Raw genomic sequence first — 26,953 nt, forward strand, 5'->3', positions numbered from 1 at the left:
TATACACAGAGGTTGGCGTTGGCCTGGAATGCACGGCCCAGTGAGGTGGTTGAGGCAGATACGTGAGCGACCTTTAAGTCTTATCTGGATAGACACATGAACAGGCGGGGTATAGAAGGATACAGGCGGTTGGTCTAGATAGGACACACGATCGTTGCAGGCTTGGAGGGCCTCTCTGTCCATGCACCCTTTTAAAAATGGTATTAGTTCACATTGCCTGCTCTCACCTTTCTGACCAAACTCACATTTCCTCGAGCAATAACATGAACACTGAGGAGAAGGGAGAGCTTGGTGCAATGAATGGTAGCTGATGCATGTCTTGCATATTGATTGGGTTTAAAGGAAGCATTACATGAGGTGGACCATTGCAGGCCCTACAATGACCAAGTTTCAAAAAGCTGCGATTACTCAATCAAGAACCAAAACAACAAGATCAATTATTGCAGAAACTAATAAGACTATGTGAAGTAGTTATTTTTAAGGCAGACACATGACTTCTCGGACACAATCTGTGTGTGAAGATAAAAAGTATAACTAATCGGATTTCAATGGAGCTCCTGTAAAGTCACTTTATTTACGTCTTTAAAATGAGGAAGTGAGAAGAACTTCTCCTTTTGTTTTGCAGCATCACTGTTGAACATACTTCCCCAGAGTTCCCGTCATATATTTGCGTAGGTCTGACACATCTAGGTTTTATCTGCCAGCCAGCCTTCTCCCACACCCGCTGTCAGCTGCAGATTCTCCAAATCAGGGCGAAAAACACACTATCTCGGTGATTCCTGGACGCCAAGGCAAAACATGTAGATGCAAAATAACTCAACAGTTCTTTGCTATGCCAATTATAATGCTGACAACAAATGATTGCAAAGCTATTATCATGCATATATTGTCACGACTGAGGGCCTCGAAGGAAATCAGAAATATGGGGCTAGGCCAGGAAAGCAAGTTCAGGTCGAGGAGCCACTATGGTGTACTGAATCGTAAGGTCACAGATTCAAGCGGTCTTATGACCTACTCTGGTTCCTTTATGATATGCTCAAATTTATACAGAATACCTCAGAACAAGAGGAGACACTCAGCCTCTCGCGCCTGTTCCAACATTCAGTGAAATCAACGCAGAACCGCATCTTAAGCACTTCCACCCACCTTGGCTCCATTGCCTCTCATACCCTGGTTGTCCCTGGCTCCTTCACGTGCAAGTGTGTCCATTTGCAGCTCCTGTTAGACCGCTTGACGACTCTGGAGCTGCGGATGGACTCACTTTGGAGCATCCGCGATGCTGAGGACGTCGTGGATAGCACGTTTAGCGAGTTGGTCACACCGCAGGTTAAAGGTACTGAGGGAGATAGAAAATGGGTGACCAAAAGACAGAGCAAGAGTAGGAAGGCAGTGCAGGTATCCTCTGCGGTCATCTCCCTGCAAAACAGATATACCGCTTTGGATACTGTTGAGGGAGATGGCTCACCAGGGGAAGGCAGCAGCAGCCAGGTTCATGGCACCGTGGCTGGCTCTGCTGCGCAGCTGGGCAGGAAGAAGAATGGCAGGGCTATAGTGATAGGGGACTCAATTGTAAGGGGAACAGACAGGCGGTTCTGCAGACGCAATCGAGAGTCCAGGATGGCATGTTGCCTACCTGGTGCAAGGGTCAAGGATGTCTCGGGGCAGCTGCAGGACATTTTGGGTGGGGGGGTGGGGTGAACAGCCAGCTGTCATGGTGCACATAGGCACCAACGATATAGGTAAAAAACGGGACGAGGTCCTTCAAGCTGAATTTAGGGAGCTAGGAGTTAAACTAAAAAGTAGGACCTCAAAGGTAGTAATCTCAGGATTGCTACCAGTGCTACGAGCTAGTCAGAGTAGGAATGTCAGGATAGAGAGGATGAATGCGTGGCTCAAGAGATGGTGGAAGAGGGAGGGATTCAAATTCCTGGGACATTGGAACCGGTTCTGGGGGAGGTGGGACCAGTACAAACCGGACGGTCTGCACCTGGGCAGGACTGGAACCGATGTCCTGGGGGGGTGTTTGCTAGAGCTGTTGGGGAGAGTTTAAACTAATGTGGCAGGGGGATGGGAACCAATGCAGGAAGTTGGAAGGTAGTAAAACAGGGACAGAAATAAAAGGGGGAAAGTGTAAGGCAGAGAAGCCATCGTCAAAAATCAAAAAGGGCGACAGTACAAGGGACAGTGACTGAGGGGAGCTCAGTGAATAGGATCAGGAATACTAAAAGAAATAAAACGGGAAGTGAAAACATTAATGGTAAGCGACGCGGCAGGTTGTTACATGAAGATATGGGTTCAACGACAAGAAAAATTAGGAGAATGGTTAAGAAGAAATATAACTTAGGAGAGGTTACTGATCGAGGTGTTAAGATTCCGAACAGAGGTAAAAAAAGCCAACATTAGTGTACTTTACCTGAATGCTCGTAGTATTTGGAATAAGGTAAATGAGTTGATGGCACAAATCATCGTGAATGACTATGATTTAGTGGCCATTACTGAAACATGGTTAAAGGATGGTCATGACTGGGAGTTAAATATCCGAGGGTGTCAAACTTTTCGGAAGGACAGAGTGGATGGTAAGGGAGGTGGTGTAGCTCTGTTATTTAAGGATGACATCAGGGCAACAGTAAGGGATGACATCGGTGCTATGGAGGATAAGGTTGAATCCATTTGGGTGGAAATCAGGAATAGTAAGGCGAAAAAGTCACTGATAGGAGTAATCTATAGGCCACCAAATAGTAACATTGTGGTGGGGCAGGCAATAAATAAAGAAATAACAGATGCACGTAGAAATGGTACAGTAGTTATCATGGGGGATTATAATCTACATGTTGATTGGTTTAACCAGGTCGGTCAAGGCAGCCTTGAGGAGGAGTTTATAGAATGTATCCGCGATAGTTTCCTAGAACAGTATGTAATGGAACCTACGAGGGAACAAGCGGTCCTAGATCTGGTCCTGTGTAATTCAGGATCTCATAGTTGGGGGTCCTCTCGGAAGGAGCGATCACAATATGGTGGAATTTAAAATGCAGATGGAGGGCGCGAAGGTAAAATCAAGCACTAGTGTTTTGTGCTTAAACAAAGGAGATTACAATGGGATGAGAGAAGAACTAGCTAAGGTAGGCTGGGAGCAAAGACTTCATAGTGAAACAGTTGAGGAACAGTGGAGAACCTTCCAAGTGATTTTTCACAGTGCTCAGCAAAGGTTTATACCAACAAAAAGGAAGGACGGTAAAAAGAGGGAAAATCGACCGTGGATATCTAAGGAAATAAGGGAGAGTATCAAATTGAAGGAAAAAACATACAAAGTAGCAAAGATCAGTGGGAGACTAGAGGACTGGGAAATCTTTAGGGGGCAACAGAAAGCTACTAAAAAAGCTATAAAGAAAATTAAGATAGATTATGAGAGTAAACTTGCTCAGAATATAAAAACAGATAGTAAAAGTTTCTACAAATACATAAAACAAAAAAGAGTTGCTAAGGTCAATATTGGTCCTTTAGAGGATGCAAAGGGAGATTTAATAATGGGAGGAGGAAGAAATGGCTGAGGAACTGAACAGGTTTTTTGGGTCGGTCTTCACAGTGGAAGACACAAATAACATGCCAGTGACTGATGGAAATGAGGCTATGACAGGTGAGGACCTTGAGAGGATTGTTATCACCAAGGAGGTAGTGATGGGCAAGCTAATGGGGCTAAAGGTAGACAAGTCTCCTGGCCCTGATGGAATGCATCCCAGAGTGCTAAAAGAGATGGCTAGGGAAACTGCAAATGCACTAGTGATAATTTACCAAAATTCACTAGACTCTGGGGTGGTCCCGGCGGATTTGAAATTAGCAAACGTGACACCACTGTTTAAAAAAGGAGGTAGGCAGAAAGCGGGTAATTATAGGCCAGTGAGCTTAACTTCGGTAGTAGGGAAGATGCTGGAATCTATCATCAAGGAACAAATAGCGAGGCATCTGGATGGAAATTGTCCCATTGGGCAGACGCAGCATGGGTTCATAAAGGGCAGGTCATGCCTAACTAATTTAGTGGATTTTTTTGAGGACATTAACAGTGCGGTAGATAACGGGGAGCCAATGGATGGGGGATATCTGGATTTCCAGAAAGCCTTTGACAAGGTGCCACACAAAAGATTGTTGCATAAGATAAAGATGCATGGCAGAAAGGGGAAAGTAGTAGCATGGATAGAGGATTGGTTAATTAATAGAAAGCAAAGAGTGGGGATTAATGGGTGTTTCTCTGGTTAGCAATCAGTAGCTAGTGGTGTCCCTCAGGGATCAGTGTTGGGCCCACAACTGTTCACAATTTACACAGATGATTTGGAGTTGGGGACCAAGGGCAAAGTGTCCAAGTTTGCAGACGACACTAAGATAAGTGGTAAAGCAAAAAGTGCAGAGGATACTGGAAGTCTGCAGAGGGATTTGGATAGGCTAAGTGAATGGGCTAGGGTCTGGCAGATGGAATACAATGTTGACAAATGTGAGGTTATCCATTTTGGTAGGAACAACAGCAAAAGGGATTATTTAAATGATAAAATATTAAAACATGCTGCTGTGCAGAGAGACCTGGGTGTGCTAGTGCATGAGTCGCAAAAAGTTGGTTTACAGGTGCAACAGGTGATTAAGAAGGCAAATGGAATTTTGTCCTTCATTGCTAGAGGGATGGAGTTTAAGACTAGGGAGGTTCTGCTGCAATTGTATAAGGTGTTAGTGAGGCCATTCTGGAGTATTGTGTTCAGTTTTGGTCTCCGTACTTGAGAAAGGACGTACTGGCACTGGAGGGTGTGCAGAGGAGATTCACTAGGTTAATCCCAGAGCTGAAGGGGGTGGATTACGAGGAGAGGTTGAGTAGACTGGGACTGTACTCGTTGGAATTTAGAAGGATGAGGGGGGATCTTATAGAAACATATAAAATTATGAAGGGAATAGATAGGATAGATGCGGGCAGGTTGTTTCCACTGGCGGGTGAAAGCAGAACTAGGGGGCATAGCCTCAAAATAAGGGGAAGTAGATTTAGGACTGAGTTTAGGAGGAACTTCTTCACCCAAAGGGTTGTGAATGTATGGAATTCCTTGCCCAGTGAAGCAGTTGAGGCTCCTTCATTAAATGTTTTTAAGATAAAGATAGATAGTTTTTTGAAGAATAAAGGGATTAAGGGTTATGGTGTTCGGGCCGGAAAGTGGAGCTGAGTCCACAAAAGATCAGCCATGATCTCATTGAATGGTGGAGCAGGCTCGAGGGGCCAGATGGCCTACTCCTGCTCCTAGTTCTTATGTTCTTATGAGCTCAAATCAATTAGATTTGGAGCTATTGAGTGAGGATCTCCTACTTTTTGTGGCAGGGAGTTCCGCACTCCTATCATCGCCACATTCAGATCATCGGCCAAGATTATCCTTTGCTTCAATCAATAGTAGATTTATAAATTACATCCACGTCTCTGGGTGCTAATGCCACTGAACAAGCCATATGCTCATCTCCACAAAACACACAAGCCAAGCTCATTCTACCAAAAGATACATGGGATAATTTGTCTGGCCATACAGGTTCAGGTGGGAACAGCAAATGTCAGAGATTCTGAAATACAACAAATCCAACATCCCCTCTGCCTCTGTAACCTCTATATGTTACAGTAGTTCATTCCTACTTCATTTAAAAAAAATTTTTAGAGCACTCAATTCATTTTTTCCAATTAAGGGGCAATTTAGCGTGGCCAATCCACCTAGCCTGCGCTTCTTTGGGTTGTGGGGGCGAAACCCACGCAAACACAGGGAGAATGTGCAAACTCCGCATGGACAGTGACCCAGAGCCGGGATCGAACCCGGGACCTCGGCGTAGTGAGGCAGCAGTGCTAACCCACTGCGCCACCGTGCTGCCCCCATTCCTACTTCATAATGATTCGGAAATTCATACCTCATTTCGGGGCAGACATGGAGATTCTAATGCTTATTATGGGATTGTGCTATATTACACTTCAAAAGTATTTCATTGGCTGCAAGTACGCCGAGGTATTGCTGAAAGAAGGTATTGGAACACAAGACTTTCTTTGTTTCTTCGAAGTGACAGAAAATGGACTAAAGTCAGGGAGAAGTGTACATGATGTTTCTTATGAAGTTCTCATGTCCAGTAACATTGGCTCTCTGCCTACTGCCACACAATTGTGAGTTCTTGACTGAGCTTCGGCAGGGGGGGGGGCAGGCGGCCAATAGGGGCAGCGATAGGTTATAGTGTAGGGGAGAAGAGAGACAGAGTGAGTGAGCGGTAGCATATGTTGAATGGTTGTGGAATATTTTTCTCATTTATCTTTCCGAACTCAGGTACTTTTAGTAATTGTAAGGGTTTATTGGCAGTAGTTCTTTGAAAGCAGATTTAATCAAGACCAGCTCACCAAATACCATAATTTCTGCTTGGTTCAGTAATGTTTGTTCCCTTAATGAGTCCGCCATCGTAAAACGACACTACCAGGTGTAAAATCCAAAAAGGATTGCTCTCTCAGCTACAGCCATATAGAAGTTTCATGATTATAGGAGGTATATGAAAGGATTTTAATTTTGAGGTAGTATCAACGTGCATATCCCTGGACCACACTTCTGTATACTGTTCCCTCCTATTTACCGTCTACTTTAGACCTAGATACTGGTCATTGGAAACTATTTCAAAGTCCACATCATGAAATCTCACAGGAATAATTAACAGGCCGTCCTATCAAATCCTTTAACCATCTTAAACACCTCAATTAGATCACCCCTTACTCTTCTATCCTGATGGGAATATAAGGCTAGCCGATAAGAAAACTATTCAGCCAAATGTGGAGTGGCGATGAAATATCAGCTTAACAGATTCTAAAATAGATGGACAAATTTACAGGAAATGGTAACATTTAATTTTATATAATTAGCCAGCAGAGCTGAAATACATTCTAGTACCAGAACTCGCTGTTGCACCAGGTCACCTGGAACAGTAGAGACTGAAACACAAATAGTTGCGGCATGCATGCCCCAAGTACTGAAGGAGTTCATGACAAATGCATGAAAGTGTGGCTTAAATCGACTAAATAACCCATCAGGTGGGTCTGTTCACACCTTGCAATCTCAGCTAATTATAAAAAAGGAAAATTATTTGCATGCTTCTCCTCTCATATACCCAAAGGCATCACTACAAACACCCAAAGTATGAAATCCCACTATTTCAGCTAAGGCCACAAGTTAAGAGTGCGTTCAGCTGCATTCAAAGCTCTGTTGACAGGGGTGTTGCTGTTTTTGGAAATCCAATCTAGGCAACAGAATCGCCCTGTCATCATTACAGGGTACTGAAGCATTATAAAATGAATGTGTGTATTTAAGCCCATATGCTGGGTCCGGTTCACTAACACAGAGTTCCTTCCCTGGAGAGAGCGTTCCTACTATCAAGTGGTTTTCAGTTATTTACAGAAAAATCTTGGCTGTAATACATTTCCTGTTTATGAAAGCTTGTATCAGGAATCCATTTCACATCAAGATAGTGGAGGCTCCACACTGTCATAGCACAGGATCCACCATTTCCTGAACTGTGGGAAGGAGCTGGTTAAATGCCAAACTGCTTTTCATTACTGCAACTTACAACCCACGTGACACGAATATCAATCTGCGAGCAGAACATCTGTATAACATTAACACAGCTGTAACTCAAACTTGTTCAATCTGTTACTTACTCCCTTCCGGGTTTGGTGCTGATAGGATAATGCTATGCTTCTTCTTCACTTCTTCCACATTTTCAGCAATCCGGTCAATGCATCCGCGGATTTCTTCAACCTATAGCGTAAATCCTCTCTGTAGTTACAAGTTATATTTGTATAGCCAGTTCACCAACTCAGAATTGGCAGAAAACGCCAATTATAAATGGACCACAAAATGACAACGCTGACAGTAACAGATAAACACAATGCATTCGGTGCTTCCAGAGGCCCCTGCTTAAACCAGATTTTTTTTTTTTTTTTTTGATGGCCCTTCTCGAGAAGTGACTTTTGAATTGAAAAAGCTCTCATGTCAATATTTCCCAATCGGGTATTAGCTCTTCTCGTTCAGCCCAGGGCATGGGGCATTGTTGGACTTCTCACGCTGCAAGCATAGGCCCACAGCCCTCGGAGTGATTGACAAGACAAAGCAGTGCTCTTGTATGAATAAAAGCAAATTACTGCGGATGCTGGATTCTGTAACAAAAACAGAAAGTAACGGACAATCTCAACAGGTCTGACAGCATCTGTGGAGAGAGAAGGGAGCTAGTGTATAGGGTCTGGATGTCGAGGCTTTGACGAATTCATCCAGAATCAAAACATTAACTCTCTATTCTCTCCGCAGATGCTGTCGGACCTGCTGAGATTGCCCAGCATTTTCTGCTTAAACTAGTGCTCTTCATCAGTAAGAAGTCTTACAACACCAGGCTAAAGTCCAACAGGTTTGTTTCAAATCTCTAGCTTTCGGAGCTTGAAACAAACCAGTTGGACTTTAACCTGGTGTAAGACTTCTTACTGTGCTCACCCTAGTCCAACGCCGGCATCTCCACATCATGGCTTCCTCAGTAAAATAGGGAAACGGGGAACTTAGAACATAACAGCGCAGTACAGGCCCTTTGGCCCTCGATGTTGCGCCGACCTGTGAAACCACTCTAAAGCCCATCTACACTATTCCCTTATTGTCCATATGTCTATCCAATGACCATTTGAATGCCCTTAGTGATGGCGAGTCCACTACTGTTGCAGGCAGGGCATTCCACGCCCTGACTACTCTGAGTAAAGAACCTACCTCTGACATCTGTCTTATATCTATCTCACCTCAATTTAAAGGTATGTCCCCTCATGCTAGACATCACCATCCGAGGAAAAAGGCTCTCACTGTCCACCCTATCCAATCCTCTGATCATCTTGTATGCCTCAATTAAGTCACCTCTTAACCTTCTCTCTAACGAAAACAGCCTCACGCCCCTCAGCCTTTCCTCATAAGATCTTCCCTCCATACCAGGCAACATTCTGGTAAATCTCCTCTGCACCCTTTTCAATGCTTCCACATCCTTCCTACAATGCGGCGACCAGAATTGCACGCAATACTCTAAATGCGGCCGCATCAGAGTTATGTACAGCTGCAACATGACCTCATGGCTCCGAAACTCAATCCCTCTACCAATAAAAGCTAACACACCGTACGCATTCTTAACAACCCTCTCAACCTGGGTGGCAACTTTCAGGGATCTATGTACATGGACACCGAGATCTCTCTGCTCATCCACACTGCCAAGAATCTTATTAGCCCAGTACTCTGTCTTCCAGTTATTCCTTCCAAAATGAATCACCTCACACTTTTCTGCATTAAACTCCATTTGCCACCTCTCAGCCCAGCGCTGCAGCTTATCTATGTCCCTCTGTAACTTGTAACATCCGTCCGTACTGTCCACAACTCCACCGACTTGTGTCATCTGCAAATTTACTCACCCATCCTTCTACGCCCTCCTCCAGGTCATTTATAAAAATGACAAACAGCAGTGGCCCCATAACAGATCCTTGTGGTACACCACTCGTAACTGGACTCCAGTCTGAACATTTCCCATCAACCACCATCCTTTGTCTTCTTCCAGCTAGCCAATTTCTGATCCAAACTGCTAAATCACCCTGAATCCCATGCCTCCGTATTTTCTGCAGTAGCCTACAGTGGGGAACCTTATCAAACGCTTTACTGAAATCCATATACACCACATCAACTGCTTTACCCTCATCCACCTGTTTGGTCACCTTCTCAAATAACTCAATAAGGTTTGTGAGGCACGACCTACCCTTCACAAAACCGTGTTGACTATCTCTAATCAAATTATTCCTTTCCAGATGATTATACATCCTATCTCTTATAAACCTTTCCAAGACTTTGCCCACAACAGAAGGCTCACTGGTCTATAGTTACCGGGGTTGTCTCTACTCACCTTCTTGAACAAGGGGACAACATTTGCTATCCTCCAGTCTTCTGACACTATTCCTGTAGACAAAGATGACTTAAAGATCAAAGTCAAAGGCTCAGCAACCTCCTCCCTCGCTTCCCAGAGAATCCTAGGATAAATCCCATCCGGCCCAGGGGACTTATCTATTTTCACACTTTCCAGAATTGCTAACACCTCCTCCTTATGAACCTCAAGCCCTTCTAGTCTTGTAGCCTGAATCTCAGTATTCTCCTCGACAACATTGTCTATTTCCTGTGTGAATACTGACGAAAAATATTCATTTAGCACCTCTCCTATCTCCTCGGACTCCAAACACAACTTCCCACTACTGTCCTTGACTGGCCCTACTCTTACCCTAATCATTTGTTTATTCCTGACATATCTATCGAAAGCTTTAGGGTTATCCTTGATCCTACCTGCCAAAGACTTCTCATGTCCCCTCCTGGCTCTTCTTAGCTCTCGCTTTAGGTCCTTCCTAGCTAACTTGTAACTCTCGAGCACCCTAACTGAACCTTTCAGGCCTCACCTTTACATAAGCCTCCATCTTCCTCTTGACAAGTGTTTCGACTGCTTTAGTAAACCACGGTTCCCTTGCTCGAGCACTTCCCCCCTGCCTGACTGGTACATACTTATCTAGGACACGCAGTAGCTGTTCCTTGAACAAGCTCCACATTTCCATTGTGCCCATCCCCTGCAGTTTTCCTCTCCATCCGATGCATCCTAAGTCTTGCCTCATCGCATCATAATTGCCTTTCCCCCAGATATAACTCTTGCCCTGCGGTATATACCTATCCCTTTCCATCACTAAAGTAAACGTAATCGAATTGTGGTCACTATCACCAAAGTGCTCACCTACCTCCAAATCGATCACCTGTCCTGGTTCATTTCCCAGTACCAAATCCAATATGGCCTCGCCTCTCTTTGGCCTATCTACATACTGTGTCAGGAAACCCTCCTGCACACATTGAACAAAAACGGACCCATCTAAAGTACTCTAACTATAGCGTTTCCAGTCAATATTTGGAAAGTTAAAGTCCCCCATAACAACTACCCTGTTACTTTCGCTCCTATCCAGAATCATCTTTGCAATCCTTTCCTCTACATCTCTGGAACTTTTTGGAGGCCTATAGAAAACCCCTAACGGGGTGACCTCTCCTTTCCTGTTTCTAACCTCAGCCCATACCACCTCAGTAGACGAGTCCTCATCAAACATCCTTTCTGCCACCGTAATACTACAATGCCACCCCTCCCCCTCTTTTACCACCTTCCCTGCGCTTACTGAAATATCTAAATCTCGACACCTGCAACAACCATTCCTGTCTCTGCTCTATCCATGTCTCCGAAATGGGCACAACATCGAAGTCCCAGGTACCAACCCATGCCATAAGTTCACCCACCTTATTCCGGATGCTCCTGGCATTGAAGAAGACACACTTTAAACCACCTTCCTGCCTGCCGGTACACTCCTGCAACTTTGAAACCTTACTCATGACCTCACTACTCTCAACCTCCTGTATACTGGAGCTACAATTCAGCTTCCCAAGCCCCTGCTGTACTTGTTTAAACCCTCCCGAAGAGCATTAGCAAATTTCCCCCCCAGGATATTGGTACCCCTCTGGTCCAGGTGTAGACCATCCCCTTTGTAGAGGTCCCACCGACCCTAGAATGAGCCCCAATTATCCAGAAATCTGAAACCCTCCCTCCTGCACCATCCCTGTAGCCACGTGTTCAACTCCTCTCTCTCCCTATTCCTCGTCTCGCTATCACGTGGCACAGGTAACAACCCAGAGATAATAACTCTGTTTGTCCTAGACCTAAGTTTCCACCCTAGCTCCCTGAATTCCTGCCTTCCATCTCTATCCCATTTCCTACCTATGTCGTTGGTACCTATGTGGACCACGACTTGGGGCTGCTCCCCCTCCCCCTTAAGGATTCCGAAAACACGATCCGAGACATCACGCACCCTGGCACCTGGGAGGCAACACACCAACCGCGAGTCTCTCTCGTTCCCACAGAATCTCCTATCTATCCCTCTAACTATGGAGTCTCCAATGACTAATGCTCTACTCCTCTACCCCCCCCTTCCCTTCTGAGCAACAGGGACAGACTCTGTGCCAGAGACCTGTACCCCATGGCTTACCCCTGGTAAGTCCCGTCTCCCCCCCCCCCCCCCCCCCCCCAACAGTATCCAAAGCGGTATACTTGTTACTAAGGGGAACGACCACAGGGGATCCCTGTACTGACTGCTTCCTCCCAGCCCCTCTCACCATCACCCATCTATCTTTATTCTTCGGAGTAACTACGTCCCTGAAGCTTCTATCTATGACCACCTCTGCCTCCCGAATGATCCGAAGTTCATCCAGCTCCCTAACTGGTGGCTTTCAGATATTTTTACAAACAAATAGGTACAGAGCACACTGGTAACAAATTGTCCTCATTCTCTTCAAAGTGTAGAAAAGAACAAAGAACAATGACAAAGGGAAGAGAAGAATACACAGGGCCGAGTATTAGTAGCTCTAACAGGAGCAAATGATACCGACAGTTAAATTAAAACTCCCCACCCATCCAGTTTCAAGTTCCTACCTGATGGAAGAACCCATCCATAAAGTGCTCCTTTTCCAAAGTGATAGTTACGTCATCGTCATAATTCTCTTTGTACTAGAAATGGGCAATCAAATAAAACAGCAATCAGCAAATAAAATGAATTTATTTTTTTATGCTCAAAAACCTGTTATTTTCACTCTGCATAGCAACGATATTGCAGTGCCCCATCTCCCGAAGTCATGCCACCTCCAAATTCCTTGCTTGCTGTCCATTTCGCCAACATAAGCTTTCCCTGTAAAATCACATATCTTCCTGGATGTTCATTCGATTACCCCGGTGTATTTGTTTGATGCGGGGCTCATTTCGCGACACTCATTTCTGCAAATCAAAATTTCAAGCCACAATTCTGCTCATGGCGAACACATTTTGAGCAGTTACTTTTCAGGGATGGTAGAAGTGTCCGAGCAACCACTGGGGTTGTAATTATCTCAGGGCGCAGGCACTGTGATCAGCATTTATCACCCAACCAGAATTGACCTCAAGATGGTGGGGCTGGTGGGGAGCCATTTTCTTCAATGCAACATAGTTTTCCAGGCCACTTGAGGAGAGAGTCAACCTCGTAGCTGTAGTTCTGTGGTTACGTATATCAGCCAGGCCAGATCAGGTAAGAATGGCAGATTTCCTTCCTTAATGTGAGCCAATTTTGTTTTTGCAACAATAGTTTAATAGTCACCATTACCAATACTAGATACTCATTCCTGCTTTTACTTAATTAACTGAATTTGAATTCCCCAGTTGTCTCGGTGGGATTTGAACGCTCTGATCATTAGTCCTGGCCTCTGGATTACTGGTTTAGTACAATAACCAGTGCATTACCATAACCTTAATCACTCTGCTTATTTACATCACCAACACACCACAGCAACCAACACTCAAACCAACAACCTCGCTCTGACCATCTCTTCTGGTTTTGTTATCTATCATTCACCTCAAACTACTGTTAAACTCTTGTTTATATAACTGAGCCCAGGTTTAGACAGACTAAATCTGTAATGTTTGTGTGGCTATCCGCAGACAAATGGTGGTAATAGCTTGTGGGTTCTGCACATGCACTCTTTACCTATATTCTAGTGCAATGCACATGCTTGAGCATCTGTGTAAACATTTTGTATTCTTACCATCGGACTTTCCAACGAGAATCTCCCCACCTCCCCATAATATTCATCACCATCACAGAATCTCCCTGGGGGGGGGGGGTTTACAATTAAGAGACTGAACTGGAGCAAATACTGTACCTGCAGGAGGTCAGGGGATGGGAATTTTGTGGTGAGTAACTCACCTCCTGACTCCCCAAAGCCTGTCCACCATTTACAAGGCACAAGTCAGGAGTGTGATGAAATACCTCAACTTGCCGAACAACATGATGCACAATCAATTACTCGTGAGACAAGGAGAGTCATACTAATCGGCTTTAATCAGCTAGAACTGTACCCAGCAGCTTCGATACAGAAAGTGAAGGCTGCTGGGATGGCATTGGTTCTTATACCCCACCTCTCAGGGCGGAGCTATGTACGTTGCCCAATGGTAGACTCCTAGGTCTAGCCAATGGGCATCCACCTCTCAGGTACTGCAATACCTGGTGTTACCACACAGCACACAAAGTTGGACACCATCCAGGACAAAACAGCCCGCTTGATTGCTACCACACCCACTCCACCACTAAAAACTTTCACTCCGTTCACTACCAGCGCAATGTCACAGAAGTGCCATCTACAAGATGCACTGTTGCAATTTCCGAAGACTCTTTCAACAGCATCTTCCAAGTTTGCTACCTCTACCACCTACCGCTCTGCAAGTGCAGTAGATGCATGGGAACACCACCACCTGCAAGCTCTCCTCCAAGTCACCCACCATCCGGAATTGGAAATATATCGCTGTTCCTTCACTGTCACTGAGCCCTGGAACTCCCACCCTAACAGCACTATGGGTGCACCTACATCACATGGAGTGCAGCAGTTCAAGAGGCTGAGGTAAGGATGCTTCACCCCAGGAGTGATGACTCTGGCCTATTGGTATGTATCGTGTTAAAACAAACTTTAATTTAACACAGAATTAACCACGATAACAAAAAAATAACTTTACAATTGTCAGTTAAACAGTTCTTCAATAATAGGAAAACCAGGGCAGCACGGTGGCGCAGTGGTTAGCACTGGGACTACAGCGCTGAGGACCCAGGTTCGAATCCCGGCCCTGGGTCACTGTCCGTGTGGAGTTTGCACATTCTTCTTGTGTCTGCGTGGGTCTCACCCCCACAACCCAAAGATGTGCAGGGTAGATTGATTGGCCCTTAATTGGAAAAAAAAAATTATTGGGTACTCTAAATTTATTTAATTTTTTTAAATAGGAAAACCTTAACTCACTATCTACATCTGCCACTATATATATTCCAACAAAGCAACTCAATACTGTTAAAATCACAAGTTCGCAATCAGGGTTACTTGCTGTTCCCTGTCCAGACCTTGGAGAGGGACCCTTTCAGAAAATCCTCATATTGTCTTACGCCAAGACTACAGACAGACCTGGCTCCTCCCATTCATTACATCATCTGTATCCGACAAAGATGGCCCATGATTGCTTAGCTAGGGCCAAACAGAATCCCTCGTTAATTATCTATCCCCAGGTAATCTCCTTTCCATAAACAATATTCCATTAATGATTTATATGTAATCAGGTTAACAATGATTAGATGATCTTTACGACTCCTTAATCACAGCTTTAGCATACATACTGCATGTATTTGAACCCACGGTTTTTAATAACACGACAACAAAATCTGAAATATACTATGTAACAATTTCCTACATTAAACATAAATTTCTGAACCGGCTCAGCAGACTTTCAGGCTCTGGATCATTTTGTTCTTGTCCTGCCTGCTTTGTACAAGTGCTGCTCGCACTTGGCATCCTGTTGTGCTGTAACGTTCCACAGTGGTACGACAGGATGTACCATCTCCAAAATGAATCAACTTGGCTGCGATGTACAAACAGTCAGTGGGAAAGGCCATGCAAGGAACGACAAAAACTTTAGCAAAACACCTAAAAACAATAGCCAGTGTTCTGCTCAGTTTAACAAGTTTTACAGGGCCAGTGGAGGCAAGATTGTTACCGGGCTAGTGGAGGCAAGGTCGTTACCGGGCGAATGGAGGTTAGGTCGTTGCCGGGCGAGTGGAGGTTAGGTCGTTGCCGGGCGAGTGGAGGTTAGGTCGTTGCCGGGCGAGTGGAGGTTAGGTCGTTGCCGGGCGAGTGGAGGTTAGGTCGTTGCCGGGCGAGTGGAGGTTAGGTCGTTGCCGGGCGAGTGGAGGTTAGGTCGTTGCCGGGCGAGTGGAGGTTAGATCGTTGCCGGGCGAGTGGAGGTTAGGTCGTTGCCGGGCGAGTGGAGGTTAGGTCGTTGCCGGGCGAGTGGAGGTTAGGTCGTTGCCGGGCGAGTGGAGGTTAGGTCGTTGCCGGGCGAGTGGAGGTTAGGTCGTTGCCGGGCGAGTGGAGGTTAGGTCGTTGCCGGGCGAGTGGAGGTTAGGTCGTTGCCGGGCGAGTGGAGGTTAGGTCGTTGCCGGGCGAGTGGAGGTTAGGTCGTTGCCGGGCGAGTGGAGGTTAGGTCGTTGCCGGGCGAGTGGAGGTTAGGTCGTTGCCGGGCGAGTGGAGGTTAGGTCGTTGCCGGGCGAGTGGAGGTTAGGTCGTTGCCGGGCGAGTGGAGGTTAGGTCGTTGCCGGGCGAGTGGAGGTTAGGTCGTTACCGGGCGAGTGGAGGTTAGGTCGGTACCGGGCGAGTGGAGGTTAGGTCGGTACCGGGCGAGTGGAGGTTAGGTCGGTACCGGGCGAGTGGAGGTTAGGTCGGTACCGGGCGAGTGGAGGTTAGGTCGGTACCGGGCGAGTGGAGGTTAGGTCGGTACCGGGCGAGTGGAAGTTAGGTCGTTGCCGGGCGAGTGGAGGTTAGGTCGTTGCCGGGCGAGTGGAGGTTAGGTCGGTACCGGGCGAGTGGAGGTTAGGTCGGTACCGGGCGAGTGGAGGTTAGGTCGTTGCCGGGCGAGTGGAGGTTAGGTCGGTGCCGGGCGAGTGGAGGTTAGGTCGGTGCCGGGCGAGTGGAGGTTAGGTCGGTACCGGGCGAGTGGAGGTTAGGTCGGTGCCGGGCGAGTGGAGGTTAGGTCGGTACCGGGCGAGTGGAGGTTAGGTCGGTGCCGGGCGAGTGGAGGTTAGGTCGGTGCCGGGCGAGTGGAGGTTAGGTCGGTACCGGGCGAGTGGAGGTTAGGTCGTTGCCGGGCGAGTGGAGGTTAGGTCGGTGCCGGGCGAGTGGAGGTTAGGTCGGTGCCGGGCGAGTGGAGGTTAGGTCGGTGCCGGGCGAGTGGAGGTTAGGTCGGTACCGGGCGAGTGGAGGTTAGGTCGGTGCCGGGCGAGTGGAGGTTAGGTCGGTACCGGGCGAGTGGAGGTTAGGTCGGTGCCGGGCGAGTGGAGGTTAGGTCGGTACCGGGCGAGTGGAGGTTAGGTCGTTGCCGGGCGAGTGGAGGTTAGGTCGGTGCCGGGCGAGTGGAGGTTAGGTCGGTGCCGGGCGAGTGGAGGTTAGGTCGGTGCCGGGCGAGTGGAGGTTAGGTCGGTACCGGGCGAGTGGAAGTTAGGTCGGTGCCGGGCGAGTGGAGGTTAGGTCGGTACCGGGCGAGTGGAGGTTAGGTCGGTACCGGGCGAGTGGAGGTTAGGTCGTTGCCGGGCGAGTGGAGGTTAGGTCGTTGCCGGGCGAGTGGAGGTTAGGTCGTTGCCGGGCGAGTGGAGGTTAGGTCGGTGCCGGGCGAGTGGAGGTTAGGTCGGTGCCGGGCGAGTGGCGGTTAGGTCGGTGCCGGGCGAGTGGAAGTTAGGTCGTTGCCGGGCGAGTGGTGGTTAGGTCGGTGCCGGGCGAGTGGAGGTTAGGTCGGTGCCGGGCGAGTGGAGGTTAGGTCGGTACCGGGCGAGTGGAGGTTAGGTCGGTGCCGGGCGAGTGGAGGTTAGGTCGTGACCGGGCTCGTGGAGGTTAGGTCGTTACCGGGTCCTGGGCGCTGTGAGACAGCAGTGCTGACCACTGTGCTGCCAAGGCCCTGGCGCTGTGAGGCAGCAGTGCTGACCACTGTGTCACCGTGCTGCCCGGGACCCTGGCGCTGTGAGGCAGCAGTGCTGACCACTGTGCTGCCAAGGCCCTGGCGCTGTGAGGCAGCAGTGCTGACCACTGTGTCACCGTGCTGCCTGGGTCCCTGGCGCTGTGAGGCAGCAGTGCTAACCACTGTGTCACCGTGCTGCCCGGGCCCTGGCGCTGTGAGGCAGCAGTGCTGACCACTGTGTCACTGTGCTGCCCGGGACCCTGGCGCTGCGAGGCAGCAGTGCTGAGCACTAGGTCACCGTGCTGACCCGGGTCCCTGGCGTTGTGAGGCAGTAGTGCTGACCACTGTGTCACTGTGCTGCCCGGGTCCCTGGCGCTGTGAGGCAGCAGTGCTGACCACTGGGTCACTGTGCTGCCCGGGACCCTGGCGCTGTGAGGCAGCAGTGCTGACCACTGTGCTGCCCGGGTCCCTGGCGCTGTGAGGCAGCAGTGCTGACCACTGTGTCACTGTGCTGCCCGGGTCCCTGGCGCTGTGAGGCAGCAGTGCTGACCACTGGGTCACTGTGCTGCCCGGGACCCTGGCGCTGTGAGACAGCAGTGCTAACCACTGTGTCACCGTGCTGCCCGGGCCCTGGTGCTGTGAGGCAGCAGTGCTAACCACTGTGTCACCGTGCTGCCCGGGCCCTGGCGCTGCGAGGCAGCAGTGCTGACCACTGTGTCACCGTGCTGCCCGGGTCCCTGGCGCTGTGAGGCAGCAGTGCTGACCACTGTGTCACTGTGCTGCCCGGGTCACTGGCGCTGTGAGACAGCAGTGCTGACCACTGTGTCACTGTGCTGCCCGGGTCACTGGCGCTGTGAGACAGCAGTGCTGACCACTGTGTCACTGTGCTGCCCGGGTCACTGGCGCTGTGAGGCAGCAGTGCTGACCACTGTGTCACTGTGCTGCCCGGGTCACTGGCGCTGTGAGACAGCAGTGCTGACCACTGTGTCACTGTGCTGCCCGGGTCACTGGCGCTGTGAGGCAGCAGTGCTGACCACTGTGTCACTGTGCTGCCCGGGTCACTGGCGCTGTGAGACAGCAGTGCTGACCACTGGGTCACCGTGCTGCCTGGGTCCCTGGCGCTGTGAGACAGCAGTGCTGACCACTGTGTCACTGTGCTGCCCGGGTCCCTGGCGCTGTGAGACAGCAGTGCTGACCACTGTGTCACTGTGCTGCCTGGGTCCCTGGAGCTGTGAGGCAGCAGTGCTGACCACTGTGCTGCCCGGGTCCCTGGCGCTGTGAGGCAGCAGTGCTGACCACTGTGTCACTGTGCTGCCTGGGTCCCTGTCGCTGTGAGGCAGCAGTGCTGACCACTGTGTCACCGTGCTGCCCGGCTCCCTGGCGCTGTGAGACAGCAGTGCTGACCACTGTGTCACCGTGCTGCCCGGGTCCCTGGCACTGTGAGGCAGCAGTGCTGACCACTGTGTCACTGAGCTGCCCGGGTCCCTGGCGCTGTGAGACAGCAGTGCTGACCACTGTGTCACAGTGCTGCCCGGGTCCCTGGCGCTGTGAGACAGCAGTGCTGACCACTGTGTCACTGTGCTGCCTGGGTCCCTGGAGCTGTGAGGCAGCAGTGCTGACCACTGTGCTGCCCGGGTCCCTGGCGCTGTGAGACAGCAGTGCTGACCACTGTGTCACAGTGCTGCCCGGGTCCCTGGCGCTGTGAGACAGCAGTGCTGACCACTGTGTCACTGTGCTGCCTGGGTCCCTGGCGCTGTGAGGCAGCAGTGCTGACCACTGTGTCACTGTGCTGCCCGGGTCCTGGGCGCTGTGAGGCAGCAGTGCTGAGCACTGGGTCACCGTGCTGCCCGGGTCCCTGGCGCTGTGAGACAGCAGTGCTGACCACTGTGTCACTGTGCTGCCTGGGTCCCTGTCGCTGTGAGACAGCAGTGCTGACCACTGTGTCACAGTGCTGCCCGGGTCCCTGGCGCTGTGAGACAGCAGTGCTGACCACTGTGTCACTGTGCTGCCTGGGTCCCTGGAGCTGTGAGGCAGCAGTGCTGACCACTGTGCTGCCCGGGTCCCTGGCGCTGTGAGACAGCAGTGCTGACCACTGTGTCACTGTGCTGCCCGGGTCCCTGGCGCTGTGAGGCAGCAGTAATGACCACTGTGTCACTGTGCTGCCCGGGTCACTGGCACTGTGAGGCAGCAGTGCTGACCACTGTGTCACCGTGCTGCCCGGGTCCCTGTCGCTGCGAGGCAGCAGTAATGACCACTGCGTCACTGTGCTGCCCGGGTCCCTGGCGCTGTGAGGCAGCAGTGCTGACCACTGTGCTGCCCAGGCCCTGGCGCTGTGAGGCAGCAGTGCTGACCACTGTGTCACTGTGCTGCCCAGGCCCTGGCGCTGTGAGGCAGCAGTGCTGACCACTGTGTCACCGTGCTGCCCGGGTCCCTGGCGCTGTGAGGCAGCAGTGCTGACCACTGTGTCACCGTGCTGCCCGGGTCCCTGGCGCTGTGAGGCAGCAGTGCTGACCACTGTGTCACTGTGCTGCCCGGGTCCCTGGCGCTGTGAGACAGCAGTGCTGACCACTGTGTCACTGTGCTGCCCGGGTCCCTGGCACTGTGAGGCAGCAGTGCTGACCACTGTGTCACTGTGCTGCCCGGGTCCCTGGCGCTGAGGCAGCAGTGCTGACCACTGTGCTGCCCAGGCCCTGTGAGGCAGCAGTGCTGACCACTGTGTCACCGTGCTGCCCGGGTCCCTGGCGCTGTGAGGCAGCAGTGCTGACCACTGTGTCACCGTGCTGCCCGGGTCCCTGGCGCTGTGAGGCAGCAGTGCTGACCACTGTGTCACTGTGCTGCCCGGGTCCCTGGCGCTGTGAGACAGCAGTGCTGACCACTGTGTCACTGTGCTGCCCGGGTCCCTGTGGACACTGAGGAGAACTCCCCTACTCTTTTTCAAAATAACAGCATGGGATCTTATCCACCTGAGTGCATAAGGGGCCCTCGGTTTAATGTCCCACCTGAAGGATAGTTCCTCCAACAATGCCGAACTCCCTCAGCGCTGCGCTGGCAACATCAGTCTGGATTATCAAATCCCAGGAATGAAGCTGGGAGTGACCAGATACTAGAGGCAGTGCCTTTGCAACAAGCTACTTTCAATGTGCTCTTGTGGTTTTGAAGGTGTGATGTTCAATCTGTTTCAAGTGTCCTGCCTCATTTATCTTCGATTTGTATTTACGTTTTAAACATCACGCAGCACCAACACCCAGTGGGCAGTATCACTGGGACAGCTGAAATTTGAGACTGAGTTGAACTAGAAATAATGGCTCCATGTAACCCTGGATATGAACCCTGGACACGGACACAGTAATGAAAAGTGACTGTGGATGATCAGAGTGAGGTGTCGAGTTTAGAGAACCTGGGGGTCAATTGGACTAGATTTATCATAAACTCACGCTGAAAATAACTTGATATAAAACAAAGCTGGCACCAGCCTGAGGGGGAAATTTCAGGCACACACAGTAATCTGACGGAATCATCGGCATGTTTAATTGAAGGAAAATAAGTGGTTCAATGAAACTTCCTTTTATGTTTGTGGCTTTGATTCCTATTAACGGCAGACGTCATCCCCTCTTGCTGATTACAGTACAAATGCAGAAGGGTGTATTCCTCAGTTTCGACACACTGACTCTTGCAACATGGGAGATGAGTGGAAAAAGAAAAGAATCTCTTGGTGCTGAGTAGAAATAAATTCAGGCAAAGTACCGACAAGTTTCAGTGGTTTGAATGTAATGCAGCTGCGTGGTTTATTTGCTACTTTGAAACCTACCAGATCTTATCGCCAACTTTCTCCACCAAGTGTTTTTTCCTCGATGTTCTTTCAAGTGGCTTTGCACTTGCAGCGAAGAATCAACTGCAGAACAGATTAAACCCAGCGTCAAGTGCAACATTTAGAGCCAGATCATCAGAGTTCAGGAACACAGCTGCACCCAAGTTCAAACAACTCCCCATTTATAAAAGTGCAGATTTCAGGAAGGCTGCCAATTTCTATATTTTGACGAGATCAGCCCAAGAACCAAGATGCACTGAAGAATTACAGTTGAGTTCAGGACTTGCTACAGTGTTTACAGAAAAGACAGAGCACAGAATGGTGCCACAAAAATGTTATACTCTTGCTTACACAACAGTACTAAATGTTCTGCACTATCCATAAAAATGAGGAAAAGGTGAGAGAACAGGACTCACCAATACTTAAGAAATGGGACTCTTGTGGTGAGTTCCCAGTTTCAGCCCATTCAGAGGGGGCAGGACAAATAAGAGGAGCATTTGACCAGTGCCAAATGAAAAATAATTCAAAATTTGACACAACCACATGGGGATTTGGGGCATGGGAGCTAAAGTTTGGCCAAATGGGTAGGTTTTAAGAAGTGTCGAGGGCAGCACAGTGGTTAGCACTGTTGCTTCACAGCATCAGGATCCCAGGTTCGATTCCCCGCTGGGTCACTGTCTGTGCGGAGTCTGCACGTTCTCCCAGTGTCTGAGTGGGTTTCCTCCGGGTGCTCCGGTTTCCTCCCACAGTCCAAAGACGTGCAGGTTAGGTGGATTGGCCATGATAAATTGCCCCTTAGTGTCCAAAAAGGTTAGGGGGGGGGGGGGGGGTTATTGGGACAGGGTGGAAGTGAGGGCTTAAGTGGGTTGGTGCAAATTCGATGGGCCGAACGGCCTTCTTCTGCACTGTATGTTCTATGTATCTATGTATTCGAAAGGTGGAGCGGTTTAGGGAGGAATTCCAGAGTCTAGGATTTAAACAGCTGGAGGCACAGTCCTAATGATGGAGGGATTAAAATCTGGAATATGCAAAAAGCCAAAACTGGGGAACACCACATATACGAAAAGGCTGCAGTGTGCAACCAATCAAGCAGTATCGATCATTGAGCTCCCAACCTGTAACTCGGTTAATCTGACTTAAGGGTTGTATGAAACATACATCAGGCTTGTGATCATTAGCCGATTGAAAGGAAGGAATGAAAAGCAAAGCTGGGTGTGATCCCGAACGGAAGGCATTCACACAGGCAGCGTTTGCTCGAGTTCAGGGAGCAACACTTTCCTGAGTCACTAGAGTGTAAGTTCAAGTCCCACTCCAGCAGCTTTTAAAAGAAATTTAGTACGATTTTTAAATCATTTTTTTCCAATTAAGGGGCAATTTAGCGTGGCCAATCCACCTACCCTGCACATATTTGGGTTGTGGGGGCGAAACCCACGCAAACACGGGGAGAATGTGCAAACTCCACACGGTCAGTGACCTGGGGGCGGGATCGAACCTGGGACCTCGGCGCTGTGAGGCAGCAGTGCTAGCCACTGCACCACCACGCTGCCCCCCCCCCCACCCACTCCAGCAACTTAACCACACGATACTTTGCTGACACTCCCAATGCAGTACTGAGGGAGTGCTGCACCGTAAGAGGTAGCATCTCTCAGATCAGACGTGAACCAGAGGCCTCCGAATTCCCCCTCAGATGGGAAACAAAAGATTCCAGGTCACTATTCTGGAGCAGAGGAGCTCTTTCCAGTGTCCTGGTCAATATTTATCTCAAACATCTCACTACTGTTTGTGTGTGATTCCGGTGTACAGATTGGCTGGCTGCGGTTTCCTACATTATAACAGCAAGCACAGTTCAAAACTACCTTCAGTGGCTGAAACGAAAGAGAAAATGCTGGAAAATCTCAGCAGATCTGGCAGCATCTGTAGGGAGAGAAAAGAGCTAACGTTTCGAGTGCAATAACTCTTTGTCAAAGCTAACAGACAGAGAAAGTGGGGAATATTTATCCTGTGGAGTGAGAATGATTCAGTGGCTGAGACGTGTTTGGAGACATTCTGAGACGCTAACTGCAAATTCCTTCAAATCTTTCTAACTAAATAATCTATTCAAGGTCTGACATACAACCTGTATTCTGATTTCTCGCTGTTGTGATTGTGGGTAATCTGGTTAATCGCTCCTCACTGGCTGAAGTGACAGTCAGCAGCAGCATAGAGAGTGAGACACTTCACAAAGATATTTTCAGCCAAAATAAAATTAACAACCATCTGTATCAACACATTCCAGATCTCATTAAAAGAATCCCAGGTATACACTGCTGTTGATAAAACACTTAATAATAAAGCTACTTTATTCATCCAATCTCGTTCGTGTCCCCCCCCCCCCCCCCCCCCGCTTGCTGACCTACTCCTACACTGACTGGCAATGCCTCAGGTTTAAACCTCTCTTGGCCCCTCCCTATCTGTGGCCGCCTTCAGTCCGACAACCCTCCGAGCGTTCTGCAATCATTCTCATCCGAGATTCTCGCTCATTCCCCATCTTAAAATTGGTACAGTGTTGATAGCCCTGCCTTCAGCTATTTGCATCCAAAATCTGGAATTCACTCTGTACCCTTCAACCTGCTCCTTCAAAACGCCGCACTTTGACCAAGTTTGTAGTTATGGTGTCAAACTTTGTCTGCTAACCTTCTTGTGAAGCACCTTAAGATGTTTCACTATGCTGAAGGTGTTATATAAATGCAAGTTGCTGTTGTTGAACGATTCACCCCCAATCCCTAGTTTCCTAACATCGCCACAGCTCCCAAACTAGAGGAAATGACAGCTCTGCTGCGTCAAGACTCAGAATCCCTGCAATGCAGGAGGCCATTCAGCCCATCATGTTTCTGAAACAGCACCCCATCTAGGTCCATTCCCCCACCCTATCCCCACAACCCCACCTAACCGTTGGACACCAAGACGCAATTTATCATGTCCAGTCCACCTAACTTGCACATCTTAATAATAATCAGTCACACAAGTAGGCCTCAATGAAGTTACTGTGAAAAACCCCTAGTCGCCACATTCCGGCACCTGATCGGGGAGGCTGGTGGACGGGAATTGAACCCACGCTGCTGGCCTTGTTCTGCTTTACAAGCCAGCTATTTAGCCCAGTGTGCTAAACCAGCCCCTTGGACTGTGGGAGGAAACCGGAGCAACCTCACGCAGACACGGGGAGAAAGTGAAATCTCCCCACAGACCGTCACCCGAGGCTGGATTTGAACCCGGGTCCCTGGTGCTGTGGGGCAGCAGTGCTAACCACTGTGCCATGCTAGATGTTAGCAAACTTCTGACCCGACTGTGAGATCATATCCAGGGTTACATGGAGCCATTATTTTTAGTTCAACTCAGTCTCAAATTTCAGCTGTCCCAGTGATACTGCCCACTGGGTGTTGGTGCTGCGTGATGTTTAAAACGTAAATACAAATCGAAGATAAATGAGGCAGGACACTCGAAACAGATCGAACATCACACCTTCAAAACCACAAGAGCACATTGAAAGTAGCTTGTTGCAAAGGCACTGCCTCTAGTATCTGCTCACTCCCAGCTTCATTCCTGGGATTTGATAATCCAGACTGATGTTGCCAGCGCAGCACTGAGGGAGTTCGGCATTGTTGGAGGAACTATCCTTCAGGTGGGACATTAAACGAGGGCCCCTTATGCACTCAGGTGGATAAGATCCCATGCTGTTATTTTGAAAAAGGAGTAGGGGAGTTCTCCTCAGTGTCCTGCTCAATATTTATCCCTCAACTATTGCCAGTAAAACCGATCATCTGTTCATTGCTCTTTGTGGTTTCTTGCTGTGTGCAAATTGGCTGACTCGGGACAACACAAAAAAAGTGTTACAGAAAAAGGTTTCAAAAGCTTTGCGTGATGTCCAATTTCCAATCCGCTGCTCGGGCGGAGTGCTTCCCTACAGTAGACAAGAGGATTTCACAAAACACTCTGACCACCCAAAGTGGCAGCACAGAAGCACACATGGCTGATTTGTTTCCAAAATGATATTTAGAAGCAGATCAATTTGTTATGTGAGGTGATCAGATCTTTCCGCCACATTGGTTCAACAGACACACCTTTCAATCCAGTCACAGAGATAGCTATTCAACATTTACACAGCAGAGATCACTGTTTCAAAACATCACATGGGGGGGGGGTGGGAGGAGGGTCCCGGGGGGGGGGTTCCCATGGGGGGGGGGGGGGGGGGGGAGGTTTCCCATGGGGGGGGGGGGGGAGGTTTCCCATGGGGGGGGGGAGGTTTCCCATGGGGGGGGGGGGAGGTTTCCCATGGGGGGGGGGGGGGGAGGTTTCCCATGGGGGGGGGGGGAGGGGGCGGGGGGGGGGGGGAAGAGAGGTTTCCCATGGGGGGGGGGGGGGAGGTTTCCCATGGGGGGGGGGGGGAGGTTTCCCATGGGGGGGGGGCGGAGGTTTCCCATGGGGGGGGGGGTGGGAGGTTTCCCATGGGGGGGGGAGGTTTCCCATGGGGGGGGGGGGGGGGGTTCCCATGGGGGGGGGGGGCGGGGGGGGAGGTTCCATGGGGGGGGGGGAGGTTTCCCATGGGGGGGGGGGGAGGTTTCCCATGGGGGGGGGGGGAGGTTTCCCATGGGGGGGGGGGGGAGGTTTCCATGGGGGGGGGGGGGGGGGAGGTTTCCCATGGGGGGGGGGGGGGAGGTTTCCCATGGGGGGGGGGGGGGGGGGAGGTTTCCCATGGGGGGGGGGGGGAGGTTTCCCATGGGGGGGGGGGGGAGGTTTCCCATGGGGGGGGGGGGGGGGAGGTTTCCCATGGGGGGGGGGGGGAGGGCCATGGGGGGGGGGGGGGCTGGGGGGGGGGGGAGGTTTCCCAGGGGGGGGGGGGGGGGCCAGGGGGGGGGGGGGGGGAGGTTTCCCATGGGGGGGGGGGGGGGGAGGGGGGGAGGTTTCCATGGGGGGGGGGGGGGGAGGTTCCCATGGGGGGGGGGGGGGAGGTTCCATGGGGGGGGGGAGGGGGGAGGTGTCCCATGGGGGGGGAGGGGGAGGTTTCCCATGGGGGGGGGGAGGGGGAGGTTTCCCATGGGGGGGGGAGGGGGAGGTTTCCCATGGGGGGGGGGGTGGGGGGGGGTGTCATGGGGGGGGGGAGGGGGAGGTTTCCCATGGGGGGGGGGGGGGGAGGTTTCCCATGGGGGGGGAGGGGGAGGTTTCCCATGGGGGGGGAGGGGGGAGGTTTCCCATGGGGGGGGGAGGGGGAGGTTTCCATGGGGGGGGGGGGAGGTTTCCCATGGGGGGAGGGGGAGGTTCCCCATGGGGGGAGGGGGGAGGTTTCCCATGGGGGGAGGGGGAGGTTTCCAATGGGGGGAGCAGGGGGAGGTTTCCCATGGGGGGGGGGGGGGGGAGGTCTTCCCATGGGGGAGGGGGGAGGGGGAGGTTCCCCATGGGGGGAGGGGGGAGGTTTCCCATGGGGGGGAGGGGGGAGGTTTCCCATGGGGGGGGAGGGGGGAGGTTTCCCATGGGGGGGAGGGGGGAGGTTTC

General features: G+C 50.4%; 1 protein-coding gene across 2 annotated transcripts in view; it reads right to left on the minus strand.

Moving 5' to 3' along the window:
- Positions 1-26,953, minus strand: part of LOC140430132 (syntaxin-2-like) — a 110,232-nt gene that overhangs the window by 75,211 nt on the left and 8,068 nt on the right. For both annotated transcript variants that reach the window (XM_072517683.1, XM_072517651.1), the window contains exons 2-3: positions 12,544-12,618; positions 7,691-7,790 (exon numbers count right to left, since the gene is read on the minus strand). In XM_072517683.1, coding sequence (XP_072373784.1) covers positions 7,691-7,790; positions 12,544-12,618 — 175 coding nt within the window. The remainder of the gene's footprint in view (positions 1-7,690; positions 7,791-12,543; positions 12,619-26,953) is intronic.

Source organism: Scyliorhinus torazame, chromosome 1 (genome assembly GCF_047496885.1).
Source record: "Scyliorhinus torazame isolate Kashiwa2021f chromosome 1, sScyTor2.1, whole genome shotgun sequence".
Taxonomy (NCBI): domain Eukaryota; kingdom Metazoa; phylum Chordata; class Chondrichthyes; order Carcharhiniformes; family Scyliorhinidae; genus Scyliorhinus; species Scyliorhinus torazame.